The following is a 14,262-nucleotide window of genomic DNA, read 5'->3' as shown; positions in this document are numbered from 1 at the left end:
GATTGCGACGGAATGCGAAGGCATTGTGTATTTTGTGCGGTCGAGTCCATGCGTCGACGTGCCCCATGTTTATCCCGCGAACGACGAAGGTCCGGCGCCCGCTGGTCTTGTTCCTCACGCCAATGTAGTCCGGGGCAGTGGAACCCGTGCCTTTCCATCGCACGCCACACATCGTGCGCGTGGACTGCGCTGTGGGTGACGTCCATGCGCTCGTCGCAGCCACATTGACCTCGGGCGATTCGGAATCGATTGCAAGAGAATGGTGGAGCTTTCGACAACTGAGCCATTCTTCGCCAAGAGTTTTGGCTTGTCTAGATCGGCTCGGTTGTGGCTAGCACCGCTCTATGGATGCCATAACGTACTTGGCAATTGTGTGGTTGGCATAGCATGTGCAGCGTGGGGGCCAAGGGGGTTGCGTTGGGCCCATGCATGTGGCGCCATGACTCGTGCACCAGACAGTAGTCAACGCGAGGCGATCGTGGTGGTGGCATGAAGCGAAACTCTCAGATTGCAAGTCCATTATCCATCAAGATGCTAGAATGAAGCCGCGCTCGTTTACCGCCCGCGTTGGTTTCGTTGATGAATGAGCCGAATGATCTCTTGAATGTTGTCTCGTTCGGTGTCGTACGTGTCTTGCGCGCTTACCAGGGCGACGACGACAAGGACAAGGAGGCAGGCACCGCGATACATCATGGGGATGGAAAAGTCGTGGGCAAGTCGCAACGTGCGCTGCGATGTGCTCGGAGCAAAAAGCGATGTGAAATCCCTCGTGGTGCAAGTTTGGCCAAGCCGAAACTGAAACCTCCACGAGCGGTTACCTGTCGGTTACACCCGTTGCATTCCCATCGAAGGGTTGCCGCCGCCACGACGACTCGCATGCACCTCACGCCCTTCGCTGCCGCCCTCCTTGCCTGTCTTGTACTCCGCGCCACGGCCAGTGAAGGCTACGACTGGCGCCAACGCATCAGAGAACAACTGGAAAACCTCAAAGCGTACCAGCTGCAAAATCAACCGAGGGATGCGCTGTAGGTCGACGACACGCCACCGTTAACTAAAATCCGAGCGACGAGCACTTCTTTGCCTTGCTATCACCGCATAGCTTTAGACGTCGGCAATTCCGTGCTTGGCGAGTGTGTGGAATGAACTGGAGTGTAGTGTCCAGCATGAAATCGACGGCGAGAGGTTTCTTGGGTGTGTTTGTAACTACAGCCTCCCGTAGAGGAGCACCCCTCCCCCTTCCCGCAACAAACGTTCATGCGGGTGCATCGTATCACTGCCGTCGTGTTATCTGGAGGGACATTCGAGTCCATGACGTGGAGGGCGGAGGATGTGAATGTGTATGCGAGAGGCAACAAGACCTGGCGACCGAGTCGTTTTCCATCCATTTTACATACATGGCGGCAGCCCCGTCGAGCGCCATCGGACTTCGTCAGCGCCCACGAACGGCTCAAGTGGACGTCGCATTGAGAAGCGAATCCCGGGACTTGGCTGTTTCCAACTTGCTTCTTGGGGTCGACTTGCCGCCGTCGCGACCAGGCATTGCGACAGATGCAGCGCCGTCGAAGGGTGGCGCGTCCCTACAACGATATGCATCATCGTCCTCGCCATTCCTCCGTTCGGTCGTGACCAAAAGCCACACAACAACGTACGTTCCCGTGGCCGCTTTGTACACTTGGCGCAAAAACGCCACTTCTTCCGCCAGCTTGGCGCGGCTGGCTTCAACCAGGTTCACCTGGGCTTCTAGTTCTGGAGTGGGGTGTGAGTGCAGGCCGAGCGGATGGGCCATCCAGACAACGGGACGATACCTTCATACGGCACCTTGACTAGAGATGTCTCGATGAGTTTGCGTCAAAGGAAGGCGTCGACGAGAAGGCTGGCTCGTACCTTGCACGGTGCCGCCCAAATTGCGCACGATCGCGTCGTTCGCGGTCGAGATGGCGTCCTTGGGCGGGTCCATGATGTATGGGTTGATAAAGAGCTGAAACTCCAACCGGTGGCGTTGCAAGTACTGGACAAAGTCGGCCGTGACGCACGGAATGTGGTGGACATGGGAGTAGTTGAACACGGGGTTGCGTGTGTTTTGCTCGACGCTCTCGGTCGTGAAAATCTCGCCCAGAAATTCGTATTGGCAGTACGCGAGGTCCGTGATCATCGGCAGCCCGAGCGCTTGCTTGATCTCGAGCTTGTACGTCCACGGCTTGCCCACCTACGCCGCGTCGCTACCCATTCCACGACGACGCCGCACGTACGAGATCGTCCGGGCCATCGACATCGACGACACCACTCGGGTCGTGCTTGGTCTCGTCTTCCGAGCTCAGCGGCGTCCACACGACTTCCAGTTTCCCGATCGTGTTGAACGGCGGGACAGCGTTCTTGAGGTTCATTTTGCTGCAAGAACGAGTGACGTCGTCAGTAGTGGCGCGTCGTTTCGTTCGGGTGCACACCTTTCGTCCGGGTCCGTCTCCAAATTGTACAGCAAGTACTCGGGGAAGCTCGTGACGCTGCCAACGTGGAACGAGTTGTCAAAGAGCAGCGTGATCGGGTCGTGGCCGGGCGGGCTCGAGTACTCGCGGTTGTTGGCGATCGCGTTCTTGAGAAACGCGACTTCGTCTTTCAGCAATGCGTACGCTTTGACAAACTCAAACACGTCGAGTAAGATCGTTTCATCCGTTTGGCTGTTGTGGACTTTGACTTTGACTTGGGGAATGCCTAGAGTGGCATGGGAAATCAGTCGCACCGGCGCTTCCCAGCCGTCCATACACTCGCACCTTCGCCGTCGCCCCCGGCGCCTTTGAGCGCTGTTTCAAAGCTCAACATGTCTCGGTTCAGAACGCCGACAATTTGCTTGAGCTCGTTGATCTTGGGCAATACATCGCGCAGCTCTTGGTCGTTCACTTGCCGAGCCAGTCGCTCTTTTTCCTAGTCGTTCCAGTGAGCGAGCCATTGCGACTTGCAGTCTGTCTCGGCCGTGATGCACCTGCTGGGCAAGTTCCTGCAGCTTCTTTTCCTGCTCGGCGACTTCCTCGGCGGACGCATGGCTCGTCGCGGCCTGCGACCGGAGTTGCTCGAGCGCCGCCTTTTGCTCTTCCCATGCTGCCCGCTCTGCTTCAAATTGTCGTTTCTGCGCTTCCAACGCCTTCATTGCGTCTTTGTCCTGGCTTTGCAGCGCTTCCTGGTACTCTTTCGCTGCGTCGTCGGCGGTGGGGGGCTCGGCCCCCGGCGTTTCCCTGCCTACTCTCGTCGCTGTCTAGACGATTTCTCGGACCACGGCGTGTGTGTACCCGGATACCGAAACAGCATGAGCTCGTTCCCGATCGCGACGCGATCGAATGCAGCCAACGGCACCTTGGCCCCGCTCTCGAGCTTTTTCCCGTTGTGCACGACTTCCCCACGGCCGACAACCAACGTGACGTGGCTCCCCGTGTCAATGCCATCGTCGCCGATCGCTTCCGGCGACTTTTCAAACGAGCAGTGATCGTCCACGATGCTCAACGACATGGGTTTGATGTCGCCTTTCGTCCCGACGACCGTGGCCTACCGTTCGAACCGACTCAGCCCAAACCCATTAGAACATCCGATCGACCGCACCGGCTTTGACAGAATAAACATGAACCGCATGGAGCGGTACGCGTCGACGTCCAAGTTGATCAGGTAGGGCAGCGTGGTCTTGTCCTCGAAGAACGTGAGGGAGATCCCGCGCTTCTCGTACTCTTCCTTTTGCCGCTGCATCGATTCCTCTTGCATTTTCGCGGCAGACTTGACGCCCGTCCCGCCGTCACTGCCCCCGTCGTCCTCCCCGTTCAGCACGTCTACCACGGCATCGCGTTCGTCAGCGAGACACCGAGGTCGAGTTGACCGTACTTTCCAGCTGCTTTTGCTTCATCGCGAGCAATTCGCTGAGTTTGTCGACTTGTTCCGCGCCAGCAGCGCCGCCACCGCCGCCTCCTTTGGCCATTTTCTCGTTTTCCGCCTTGAGCATCGCGACCAAGTTTTTCATTTCGTCCAGCTCGGCCATGAGCTACCGAGAAAATGCCGCCATCGCGTGAACACAGTCTGGGCATGGACACACCTACCTTGCGCTCGGCCGGAGATGCTGCCGTCGACGCCTTCTTCGGCTGCAACTTGATCACCGACGCATTCTTGGCAAACCCGAGCGTCGAAAACGTGTAGTTGTGGTACGTGACCTCGGGGCGCACGGCGCAAAACAGGTACGTCCTGCGACGGAGTGAGGCGCATTGTTGGCCATGCCCGCCACGTACCTCGCTTGTAGCATCGTGTCCTTGAGGTACTTGCAGAGGAAATACGAGTTGCAGCCAGGGATGCTGGCGCCTGGCTTGAGCGTCTTTTTTTGAACGGCCTCTGCGCTCGTATGAGTGAAGTCCCGTGTGCGCAATGCACACACACCTGCCATTTTCATGAAGAACTGCGCCATCTCGGTCAAGCTCAAGTTGATTTTTTTCCCTTGATCCTGCAGTTCCTTGGACTTGGCAGGGTCGGGATGGGGACCCAGGTACTTCATTTCGATCGTGCCATCGTCAAACTGAATCTTTTGGTAATTGGCGTACACGACGTCGCCGGCGGGCTCGGTCCCGGCCAAGTCACACACGTAGATGCGTCCGCGCTGCTTCATTCCTGCCCACGGCGCCGTCATTCGATCAAGAGATGTGGCGAACGGACCTTCGCGCTCAGGGTCTGGCTTCTCTACTTCCAACGTCATGATGCAATGGCCGCGGGTGGATTGGTGGTTGAATTGCGTCGGCGCAATGGCCTTGCGCGCGTTGGCGCTCATAAACGTCTTGCGCAGGTCATTCCAGTCCTTGAGCACGACGCCCTAAAAGCCATTTGACAACGGGCGGCGGCGGCGCTCCGACGCTGCCTTACCTGGCACCACTCGATGTCCATGAATCCGTCGGGGTCTTTTCGCATGCCGTTTTTGTACTGCTGTTCTTGCGCCATCGGGCTCATGAGGTCACGCACAGTGTCGACCACGTTCTGAAAGTACTTCATCGTGATTTTCCACCCGTCCTGCTTCTCTTTGAACAGCTCGTACGCCAACCGCGGGAAGATGCCCCACTACAGCAACGACTCGTTTGAGACGACGTGGCTAGCCTAGTGTGCGCCACCCCCCCACGTACCATCGGATGAGGCTCCTCGTGCTTGAACCACGCCTCCGGAATGTCCACGGCGTCGGGCTATCCGCATGGACAGTGTGAGATCCAGTTCGTGCGCATGCTGTACCCCAAACACGGTGAACGTCTTGCCAGACCCACTGAGGCCGTACGCAAACATCACGACAGCATTTCCGCCCAGAAGATCGGCTTTGATTTTGCTTCCGCATGCTTCGTACGCCATCGTTTGGTCAACGAGGAGCATGTTGTCGGCTGGCAACGTGTCGCCTTTCACATGACGCTTGTACCCATATGCACTCCACCACGACCAGCTGAAGGCAAATCTATACACGTACGTGTGAGGCCCGTCAAACGGGCTGTCCTCACCCCGTACCTCGTTGTCGAGTAACTCGAGTTGATGAGCTCGACTTCCCCTTCCTCGTCGCCTTTCTGGGTCATGATCACGCCCAGCGTATCGTCGATCGTGAATGGCCTGCATCGGATGCACACTTTGATGCTGACACTCATAGCTGCCGCGACGAAGCCGCTGCGACCTTTGAAGATACGGTGGGGAGGCGCCCGTGGCAGAGCCAATGGATGGAAATGACGGAAACGGGGTCGTGTCGTGACAAAACATGGTGCGATCGCCATGGAGAAATTGGCGAAATATTCGTGAAAAATTGCACTTCCGACGGGTATTGCCGAAAAAACCTGTATTCGTTTATACATCTTCAAACTTGACAGGAAAATCCTCGAAATTCAAATTTTAAATCGTGCAAATCAATCATACTTTTGTGCGGCATGGATAGCGGCAGCAGCGAGGCGGACGGTAAGCCCACGACGATGATGCCGACTTTGTCGGAAGCGGAAGGGCGGTTCATGACAGTCTCTTCATGTGTAGCACTAGTGTACTCTCCCACGCCTGTCAACAGCCTCAAGCGGAAAGCACCTTCGTCGATTGCTTCTGAAGGTTGGTACAACGATAGACTGCCCTTGTCATGAAATTCTCTTGTGTGCACAGAGGACAAGGAGAACTTGGACGACTCGGGCCTGTTTAACTACTCACCACACTCTCCTGTCACGAGCTCCAGCAGCAACGGCAGCGGCAGCAACCTCCTCAAACGAAAAGCACACACAATCCTCGACGAAATTCCAATGCCCGTGCATAAACCTGGACAGGATCTGTCGATTCAAACGGCAGCCTTCTCGCCCTCACCGAACTCATCTACCAGTCGATATCCGAACAACCAACTGGATTCCCCACGCAAACCGCCAGGTTTCACTTCGAGCATCAGTACTGGAGGATCGACAACTCCGTCAAAGGCACAACTGAATCACACGTTTCTACTCAACAACTTCCAGCACGTTCCGTCCCTCGACTTTGGTATGTTGTCCGTGGGATCGTCTCTCACGATGGAGTTGCATTTGTCGAATCCCAGCGAATTCGGGGTTGCCACCGTCGTGCTCGAGGATATCGTGCCCAAGGCCGCTGCCGCCGTGTTCTTCGTCGACACCCATCAAACAATCGTCCTTCCCATGCAGTCTGCCACGACCATCACTGTGACCTTTACGCCTTCGAGTCATGGCCGCGTCGCAGGCAAGCTGTACATCCGCTTGAACAAGCGGTTCCGACTGTTTTGCGCGCTGCATGGTGCAACGCGACCCGCTTCGACCGCGTCGAACGTGTCGTCGTCATCGTCTGCACAAAACGCCCCTCAGAGTTCGATGGTAAAGCGCCCGAAACTCGCCAAACAGCCGTCGATTCCGCAAACGTCGAGCGATCAAGAATGGAAGAAGCGGCGCATGGTGTTCGACGCAAATTGGATTTCAAAGCAAGAAGCGGGATTCCAGAAGTGGCTCAATTTCACGTTGCTTGGCGCCCACTTTAGCGAGATCAAGGACGAAACCCCGCTCAGCCAAGATCGGTACGCCCAACTGCGCCAGCTCGCCGTGACGCGCTTGGAAAGCAAGATTCGCGCAGCTGCCGTCGCGACATTCCACAATCCTCAGACGGATCACGTGCTCTTTCGCCTGCAGAGTGAGATCAACACCCGGCGGCTCATGATTCGATCCGACCGACCGCTCCACGTCGATGTCGGGCTCCAGCAAACGCTCATGGATCTTTTCAACTCGTATCACCCGTTGTGGCTCACGCTTGCACTCGAAGTCGTGCTGGGAATTCGCCTTGTCGAGTCGCTCAGCGACTTGCTCCGCCCATCGACAAACGCACCGAAACTTCCCCACTTTCTAAAACGCACCATCTTGGAACGCATTGTGCAAGACCCGGCCTTCAAACTCAAGCACGTGATGGCGGCGTCGGCAACGTCCAGCGAATTGCTCGCGCAACTCCAAGCAACGACCTTGGTCCGGTGCTTGATGATCGTATATTTTCTCGATCAAGCCCACGTCCGACGCCATGTCGATCACGTCGCACTCCCGTGTTTGTTTCGGCCGTCGAGCCGCATCAAGCGAAGCAAGCAAGTGCTGATTGAAATGTGCCAGCAGTTCCTCGCCCAAGAAGGCAACGTGCTGCGGCACTTGGACCAGCTCGAGTACCGCGTCGAGTACCAGCAAACCGTGTTGGAAGAGATGGACATGCAGGTCGTGAATTTGGCCGTCGATTTACGTGACGGCGTCCGGCTGGTAAACACTACAACCTGAAGCTGCATGTCGCGGGGATGATGGGGCTTTTCGTAGGCGCGCCTGCTTGAGACGCTTGACCCGTCGTGTAAAGGGCTTTTGAGTCCACATTTGCGTCTCCCGGCAGTGTCGCGGCTGCAGAAGGTGCACAACGTGCAAGTGACTTTGACGTGTTTGCAAGCCAAGTACCACATGCCGATCGCATCGGGCGTCGAGTCGAGCGGTGTCACGCGGCTCACCACGAGTGTGTCGGCTAAAGATATTGTCGATGGCCATCGCGAGAAAACGTTGGCGTTGTTGTGGCAGGTAGGACATCGCAATGAATGTGTGCATGATGGCCTTGGATTCGAGTCGACCATTCCATCGTGGGCGCTCACGTTGGTGTGTTTCGTCTTGTACAGTTGATCAGCTACTTTAAACTGTCGCATGTGGTCCACGTTGAACAAGTTGAGATGGAAATTCTGCGCATCCAGCAACGACGGCGACGAGGCGGCGTGTGGCTGAACGACGTGATCACGACCGATCGCTCAAGCGCTGTAGACGACGGGACCAACCATTTTGCGATTGACAAGACCAGGGAACCGATTGCATGGCATCTTCTCGAATGGTGCCGCGTAGTGTGTGCCAACTACAACGTGCCGATTCGAAACTATACGGCGTCGTTTGCGGACGGCAAGGCGCTGTGTTTGATGGTCCACTACTACCATCCCCGGGTAGGTGTTTTCATGGCGTCTTCCGTCGCGTCCGTGAAAAGCTTGACTGTGGTGGTCGAGGTAGCTCCTGGAAAAATGGGAAATTCAGTGGACGACGAGTGACACGACGACAGAACGGATGGCCACGATGACGCCACTCCTGGCCAACGAACGCGCCAACTTTGCCCTTGTCAACCACAAAGTCAAACAGCTTGGTCAAGTGCCCGTTCTCCTTCCCCTCTTCGACTCGGAGCACCTCCCCGAGGAAAAGTGCATCCTCACCTTTCTCGCGTATCTCCATGCGCGGCTTCTCGGCGCAAGTCGCGAAATCCACGCCGCCTTCTGTCTCCAACATTGGTGGGTGCCTCGATTTCGCAGAAGCCGCGCGGTCAAGCGAGACCAAAGCGTTCGGGTGCTGCAGCGCTTTTGGGCCTCAACGTCCCTCACGCGGTACATCCAGCGATCCATTCGTCGACGGCTAGGCTACATCTGCACTCTGCAATCGTTTGGTCGGGTGGTGTTGGCGAAACAAGTCAAGGCCGCACGGCTGCATGCAGTGTACGTATTGCAAACGGCTGCGAGGAGGTGGTTGCGGCCATCACCTGCTCGCTTGACGCATGGACACCCACCAGTGAGCCATGCCAGCCACACGTTGCTGCCACCACCAGAAGCTATCGCGGCCACCACGCTCCAGGCCTGGTGGCACCGTTACTACCACCGCCACCAAACACAAACTCTGTGGCGCGCGCTGGTGTTTCACGGCCATCGTGTGCGCCACACTGCGGCGACAGTCATTCAACGTTGGTACCATCGCCACCACGTTCAAGGGTTCTGGTATGCGTTGGTGTATTACGTTCGCCTCGACATTCGCCAAACCAAAGCGGCGACAACGATCCAAACGTGGGTTCGCCGTTGCCACGATGCAACGCGGCCGCTGTGGCGCGCCTGGGGCGCCGCGCTGGAACACCCGCGCGTGATGGCGACGCTCAGGCTTCAGACGTGGTGGCGCCACTGCCGTGCGGTCCGCCATGTCCAGCAGAACTGGAACAACATGATCTATCAGCTCGTTCAGCGCAAGGCCGCCGTGCGCACGGTGCTGTTGTGGTGGAGACATGTGCGCACGATCGAGGTGTTGCGGTCTGTCGTATATGCGGCGGTCGACGTGCATCGCCAAGACCTGTGGAATCAAGTGCGCATGGCGTCGGCGATGCGGCTGCAGCGCTGGTACCGCAACTATTCCCGTGTGTACGCCGTCAAGACGTGGTGGACGCAGCTCGCAACAGTTGTGTCGGAACAACATGCGGACGCTGCCACAACCATTCAACGAGCATGGTTGCACCACCACATTGCCAAGAAAACGATCGCCAACGCTGCCGCACGGAAACATGCTGCGGTGACGGTGCTTCAGTCTTGGGCACGACGCAGTTTGCAGCTGTGGCGGTGCCGAGAGACGTGGATTCAGCTCGCGTACGATTTGTGGGAACTCGACACGCAAGTGACGGCTGCACGGATGATTCAAGCGATGTGGCGACGTCGTCAACGCATTCAAAGATGGCGCGCCGTTGTCAACGTTGTCGTGGAGCACGTGCGGGTGCGAGCGGCGGCGGCGTCGCGGCTCCAGCAATGGTGGACGACCACGAAGCACCTGGTCAACTTAAAGCAATGGTGGGTGGAGATCACCATGGCGCTGTGGGAGCGTCGGGACCGAGACGTGGTGGCCGCGACGATATTGCAGCGATGGTTCCGCGCGTGTCGACAAGTGAAGCTGGCCCGCCAAGTGAAAGATCAACTGAAACAAGACGAGCAAGTTCGACAGAAGCAGCTTGAAGAAGACGCTCGAATGCTGGAAGAAGTTGCCGCGACGCGCATCCAGCTCTGGTGGGTGCAAGCACAACACGTGTGGGATGTCAAGCAGCGGTGGAAGGCGCTGACGATTGAGCTGTGGCAACAGCGCTGCCACGAGTTGGCCACCCGCTCGATCCAGTGCTGGTGGCGCCAAGTTCGAGCGGTCAAAGTCCATGCACTCATGGACCAGATTCAGATGCACGCCAGTGTGCGCCTCCAGCGGTGGTGGCGCCGACATTGTCACGTGCATCGGTTGGCCGACTTTTGGCATCACGTTGTGTCGCTCGTGCGCCAAGAACAACAACGCACGGCCGCGGCAACGTTGCAAACGTGGGCGTACACGGTGCTAATGAACCAACGCCACGTTCGAATTCAACACCGATGGGCAGCGTTGGTCCAGCAAGTTCGCGCGGCGAATGCGGCTGCCGCAGCCATGCTGGAACGACTCAACCTGCAGCAGCAACGCGAAAAGGAACGCCGACTCCATGCTGAAGACGTTCGAAGCCGGGAGCTTGCGACAAGGAGGCGTGTAGCTGCCACGACGTTGCAGCTATTTGTCAGGCGGTATCAGCAACTCCAGTGGTGGCGAAGTGTCGTCATCCACGTGCAGAACCAACACGCAGCAGCTTTGTACATTCAACAGTGGTGGCATGCGCAAAAATTTACAGCGGCGCAGCGGCTGCAACAACTCGAACGTGTCGTCGAGGCGAATGCCGCCGTCGTGCCTGCAGCTGGTCGACGCCCCATCGCCGTCAGGACGGTGTGGACGATTCCGCCCGTGGTTGTTTTGCAAAAGTGGTGGCGAGGTATTTGGATTGCGTTTATGAATTCTCTTGATGACAAGCTTCACGTGATGTCCGGGTAGGCATGAGGGTGCGCCTTGGCTGCGCGGCAGCCATGACAATCATGCGTCACCGCGTCCAGGCAGCGCAAACGTCGGCGGTCGTTGCGACGTTGGCCCTGCGCCAGCAGTCGGCCGGCTACGTCCAAGAGGAAAGCATACCCCTGCGTTATCGCCTCAAGCGCGCGTTGGCGATCTTGAATACGTCGCCTCGACTCCACGAGATGTTGCAGGCAGTTCACACACTCGAAATGTGCACGCGACTGTCCAAGGAGTGCTGCATCGAGTGCCTTGCGCATCGCGTTCCGCGGCTGCTGTACAAAGCAATTCGAAAATGCAACCGGAGCCGTCCCCACTTGGAGTTGCTCCACCAGTTGCTCCAAGTGTGTTTGCACTTGACAGCGTCGCCGGGGACGGCGGACACCAAAACGACCGCCGTCGTCAGAGTCGACGAAGACGTCGATGGGGTCGGCATGAGCCTGGAGCTGTGGATTGATTTACTGCAAATGCACCGTGACTCAACCGTGCTCTTCACGCTCAGCGCCCGTCTGTGTAAGCGAACGCTCCAGACGCTCAACGCCAACGAGTGGTCGCTGGGCGAAGCGCCTCGCCGCCTCCGCCTCCTGCATGCGCTCATGTCCAAGAAAGCAAAGACCAAGTCGACCGTCGACCGAGTGACGCCCCACCACGCGTCCAAGCCACCCAAGGAGCACCTGCATCCCCAAAAAGCGGCAGCCATGCTGCAAACGCTCGTCGACTTGTGTGAATGACCAGCATAAACGTTTCCACTCAGCATCGTCAACATCACAAATTTCATCGCCCACTGCTTTCGCAACGACCGGGCGGCTTGACAAACTCACAGCTTCCGTCTTGGCAACGGTGGACGCATGTGGAGGGTCGTGGTGCGTTGGCACTGGCGTGCGTGGCTTGTGCTGTGTTTGGTGCGACAACATGTCCAGGTTGGTGCTGCGGCCAGGTGAAGAAGAGAGCGGCGCATGTGGCCTTAGCAACGTCTTCGAGATGCGGTTTTGTTGTGCAGGTCGGCTTGAAGCGTGTTGCGCGTGAATACGAATTCATTCGGGTTGTGGAGCGAATAGTACGGGTAATAGCACAGCACGAGGGGCAAAAGCACCTCGACGGCGTGCGTGAGACGAGAGCGGGGTCGCCCGCTGGCTTGGTTCGCGCGATGGATGAGCAGTGTCCACCTAGGGCTCGATATGAGCAGTGGTGGGTGTGAGCCGGGCGTACCAGCCATGGACGTACTGCGCGACGACCGTAGCGACTAGTGTGTACACAGCCAGAAGCGATCGACTCCGCAGAGGCAAGTTTTCCAGCCACAGCGTCGCAACAAGGGCGGCGGCCACGCCGGTGAGACCGCCACCCAAGATCCCCAACAACGTCGGGCTTGACTGCGGCCCCAAGCTCGGTATGACGCGGATTCGATGGAGGGCACGTAGCCCGGGAAGGGCTCGAGTGATCTTGAAGCGGTACACGCAAAATGCGCCGACACTCACCCCCCACGCGGTCACGACGACCGCGTCAAAGATTGCAATCGCTTGGCGTCGGTGAAGGCACGCAATGTAGCCCCCAAGGACGGCGCAGGGGCCGTAGAGGTGCAAAAGACCCGCGACGTGCTGTGCAATGTGCAGCAGAATGCGGCGGGGGTCGGTGGAGCGCTCGAAGAGGACGACGAGGATGACAACGACTCCAGCCTACGCAGTAGTTGAGCGGCGCCATGCCACGGGACTGGTTCATGCACCTGCGCCAGGAGCTCGCCGTTGTCGACAACGAACAAGTGGTGCACGGCCTCGAGCTCGAACGCGACCCAGTTGACGCTCTGCATGAAAAACGCCAGCGCATACACGACGAGCGTCGCTGCAGCCCGCCAGGATGGGCACAGCATGGCGGCACCTCCACTCGCAACGCCAGTGACGCCGCCCAGGACTATCAGCTCGTGGGTGTACCCGTCAACGCGGCCGATCAACACAGCGAGGCCAGTGGCTGCAGCACCCGCGAGAGCACATCCCATGACGATGCTCACTACTACGACGAGACTAACGGGACGCGCCAGCGACTTCCACGACGCTGGCGAGCACGGCAACTGGGCCGCAGTCAGCTGGATACAAAGGGGTTGGGCAGGATCGGGGCCATGAATCCCAGTGTCATGTCGAAGGATGGCGGAGGACATCCAGAAGTAGTCGACCGAGAGGCCGCAGAGCAGGAGGACCGCGACGATCGGAATCATGTTGGCGTACATGTATGTGCGTGTTCCGAGGTACGACAGATACATCACAGGCAGCATGCGCATTTGATCCCATGACGCCACGGCGGCAGGGTGGAGTCCGGCCGCAGCACTGCGCGATGCGGCGTCGGACACACCAGCCGTAACCTCGTCACGAAGGGATGCCATTGCCTGCGAACATGGAGACTGCTGGATTCGAACAAACGAGCACACGGCAGCATCTTCTTCGTCGAGGCTGCTTCCGACTAGCGTCGGTGCCAGGCTCCCTCGCATGCTTGGCATGGTGACGACTCGAAGCGAAACCTCGTAGGGTCGTCTGTCGTGAAAGGGTGCATTCGAGCGAACATTTGTAGCTCGAACATTGCCTGCCTACTCCGGCGTGTGTGTCGTTTTGAAACCGAAGCCATGGCCATCCGCCGCCAAGTCGAGGGTGCTGATGTCGAGCGCGGTGTTAGAGAGGGCTTAGGACAATGCGGTGCCGGGAGCTGCCGCAATGACCGAGATCTCGACCAGCACGCGGGGATCGTACATGTACGCTTGGACAGTGGCACGAGCTGGCGCTGCGCCAGGCAAGACCCATGCGTCCCATACAACATTCATAGCAGCGTAATCCGCCATGTCCTTGAGGTAGATCGTTGCTGAAAGCAGTGCCGCCTTGTCTGTCCCAGCGTCGGCGAGGAACACATCGATACTCGCCAACGTTTCCAACGTCTGAGCACGGATGTCGCCGTCCAGGTTGTCTGCTAGCTGCCCTGACAGGTATACTGTCTTGTTATGGATCACGACTTCGCTGTATCGGGCTTCCGTGTGGAGGCGGCGGATCGACATGGGGCCGTTGGAATTGCGGCGGTCGTCATTCATGTTCGGCAAAACATTGTCGATTTTTCTAGTCCA

General features: G+C 58.0%; 4 protein-coding genes across 5 annotated transcripts; 1 reads left to right on the top strand and 3 right to left on the bottom strand.

The window, feature by feature from the left end:
• Positions 1-1,359: 1,359 nt before the first annotated feature.
• H310_10741 (hypothetical protein) lies at positions 1,360-5,694 on the bottom strand. Its single transcript, XM_008877193.1, has 19 exons — positions 5,503-5,694; positions 5,239-5,452; positions 5,136-5,192; positions 4,882-5,073; positions 4,678-4,831; positions 4,405-4,632; positions 4,260-4,359; positions 4,074-4,215; positions 3,862-4,018; positions 3,589-3,809; positions 3,282-3,534; positions 2,978-3,231; positions 2,769-2,919; positions 2,445-2,709; positions 2,250-2,388; positions 1,885-2,206; positions 1,806-1,823; positions 1,650-1,746; positions 1,360-1,577 (listed from the first exon to the last, which is right to left on the bottom strand). The coding sequence occupies exons 1-19, from the start codon at positions 5,634-5,636 to the stop codon at positions 1,448-1,450; spliced, it is 3,228 nt and encodes a 1,075-aa protein (XP_008875415.1). The 5' UTR covers positions 5,637-5,694; the 3' UTR covers positions 1,360-1,447.
• Positions 5,695-5,882: 188 nt separating this feature from the next.
• Positions 5,883-13,695, top strand: H310_10740. Of its 2 annotated transcripts, XM_008877191.1 has the most exons (7): positions 5,883-5,937; positions 6,010-6,078; positions 6,130-7,751; positions 7,806-8,054; positions 8,150-8,461; positions 8,526-11,091; positions 11,151-13,695. In XM_008877191.1, the coding sequence occupies exons 1-7, from the start codon at positions 5,910-5,912 to the stop codon at positions 11,894-11,896; spliced, it is 5,592 nt and encodes a 1,863-aa protein (XP_008875413.1). In that variant the 5' UTR covers positions 5,883-5,909; the 3' UTR covers positions 11,897-13,695. The 2 variants fall into 2 exon arrangements, with proteins under 2 accessions (XP_008875413.1, XP_008875414.1); XM_008877192.1 differs by having other exon boundaries at positions 8,526-13,695.
• On the bottom strand, positions 8,503-13,700 carry H310_10739 (hypothetical protein). The gene is made up of 3 exons (XM_008877190.1): positions 12,886-13,700; positions 12,375-12,838; positions 8,503-12,331 (listed from the first exon to the last, which is right to left on the bottom strand). Exons 1-3 carry the CDS (start codon positions 13,648-13,650, stop codon positions 12,130-12,132), a joined length of 1,431 nt encoding a protein of 476 aa, XP_008875412.1. The 5' UTR covers positions 13,651-13,700; the 3' UTR covers positions 8,503-12,129.
• On the bottom strand, positions 13,682-14,248 carry H310_10738 (hypothetical protein). The gene has a single exon (XM_008877189.1). The coding sequence runs from the start codon at positions 14,227-14,229 to the stop codon at positions 13,831-13,833; it is 399 nt and encodes a 132-aa protein (XP_008875411.1). The 5' UTR covers positions 14,230-14,248; the 3' UTR covers positions 13,682-13,830.
• Between the last annotated feature and the right edge of the window lie 14 nt (positions 14,249-14,262).

Source organism: Aphanomyces invadans (genome assembly GCF_000520115.1).
Source record: "Aphanomyces invadans strain NJM9701 unplaced genomic scaffold supercont1.27, whole genome shotgun sequence".
NCBI classification, from domain to species: domain Eukaryota; phylum Oomycota; class Saprolegniomycetes; order Saprolegniales; family Verrucalvaceae; genus Aphanomyces; species Aphanomyces invadans.
This window is presented reverse-complemented; position numbering and strand designations above follow the sequence as displayed.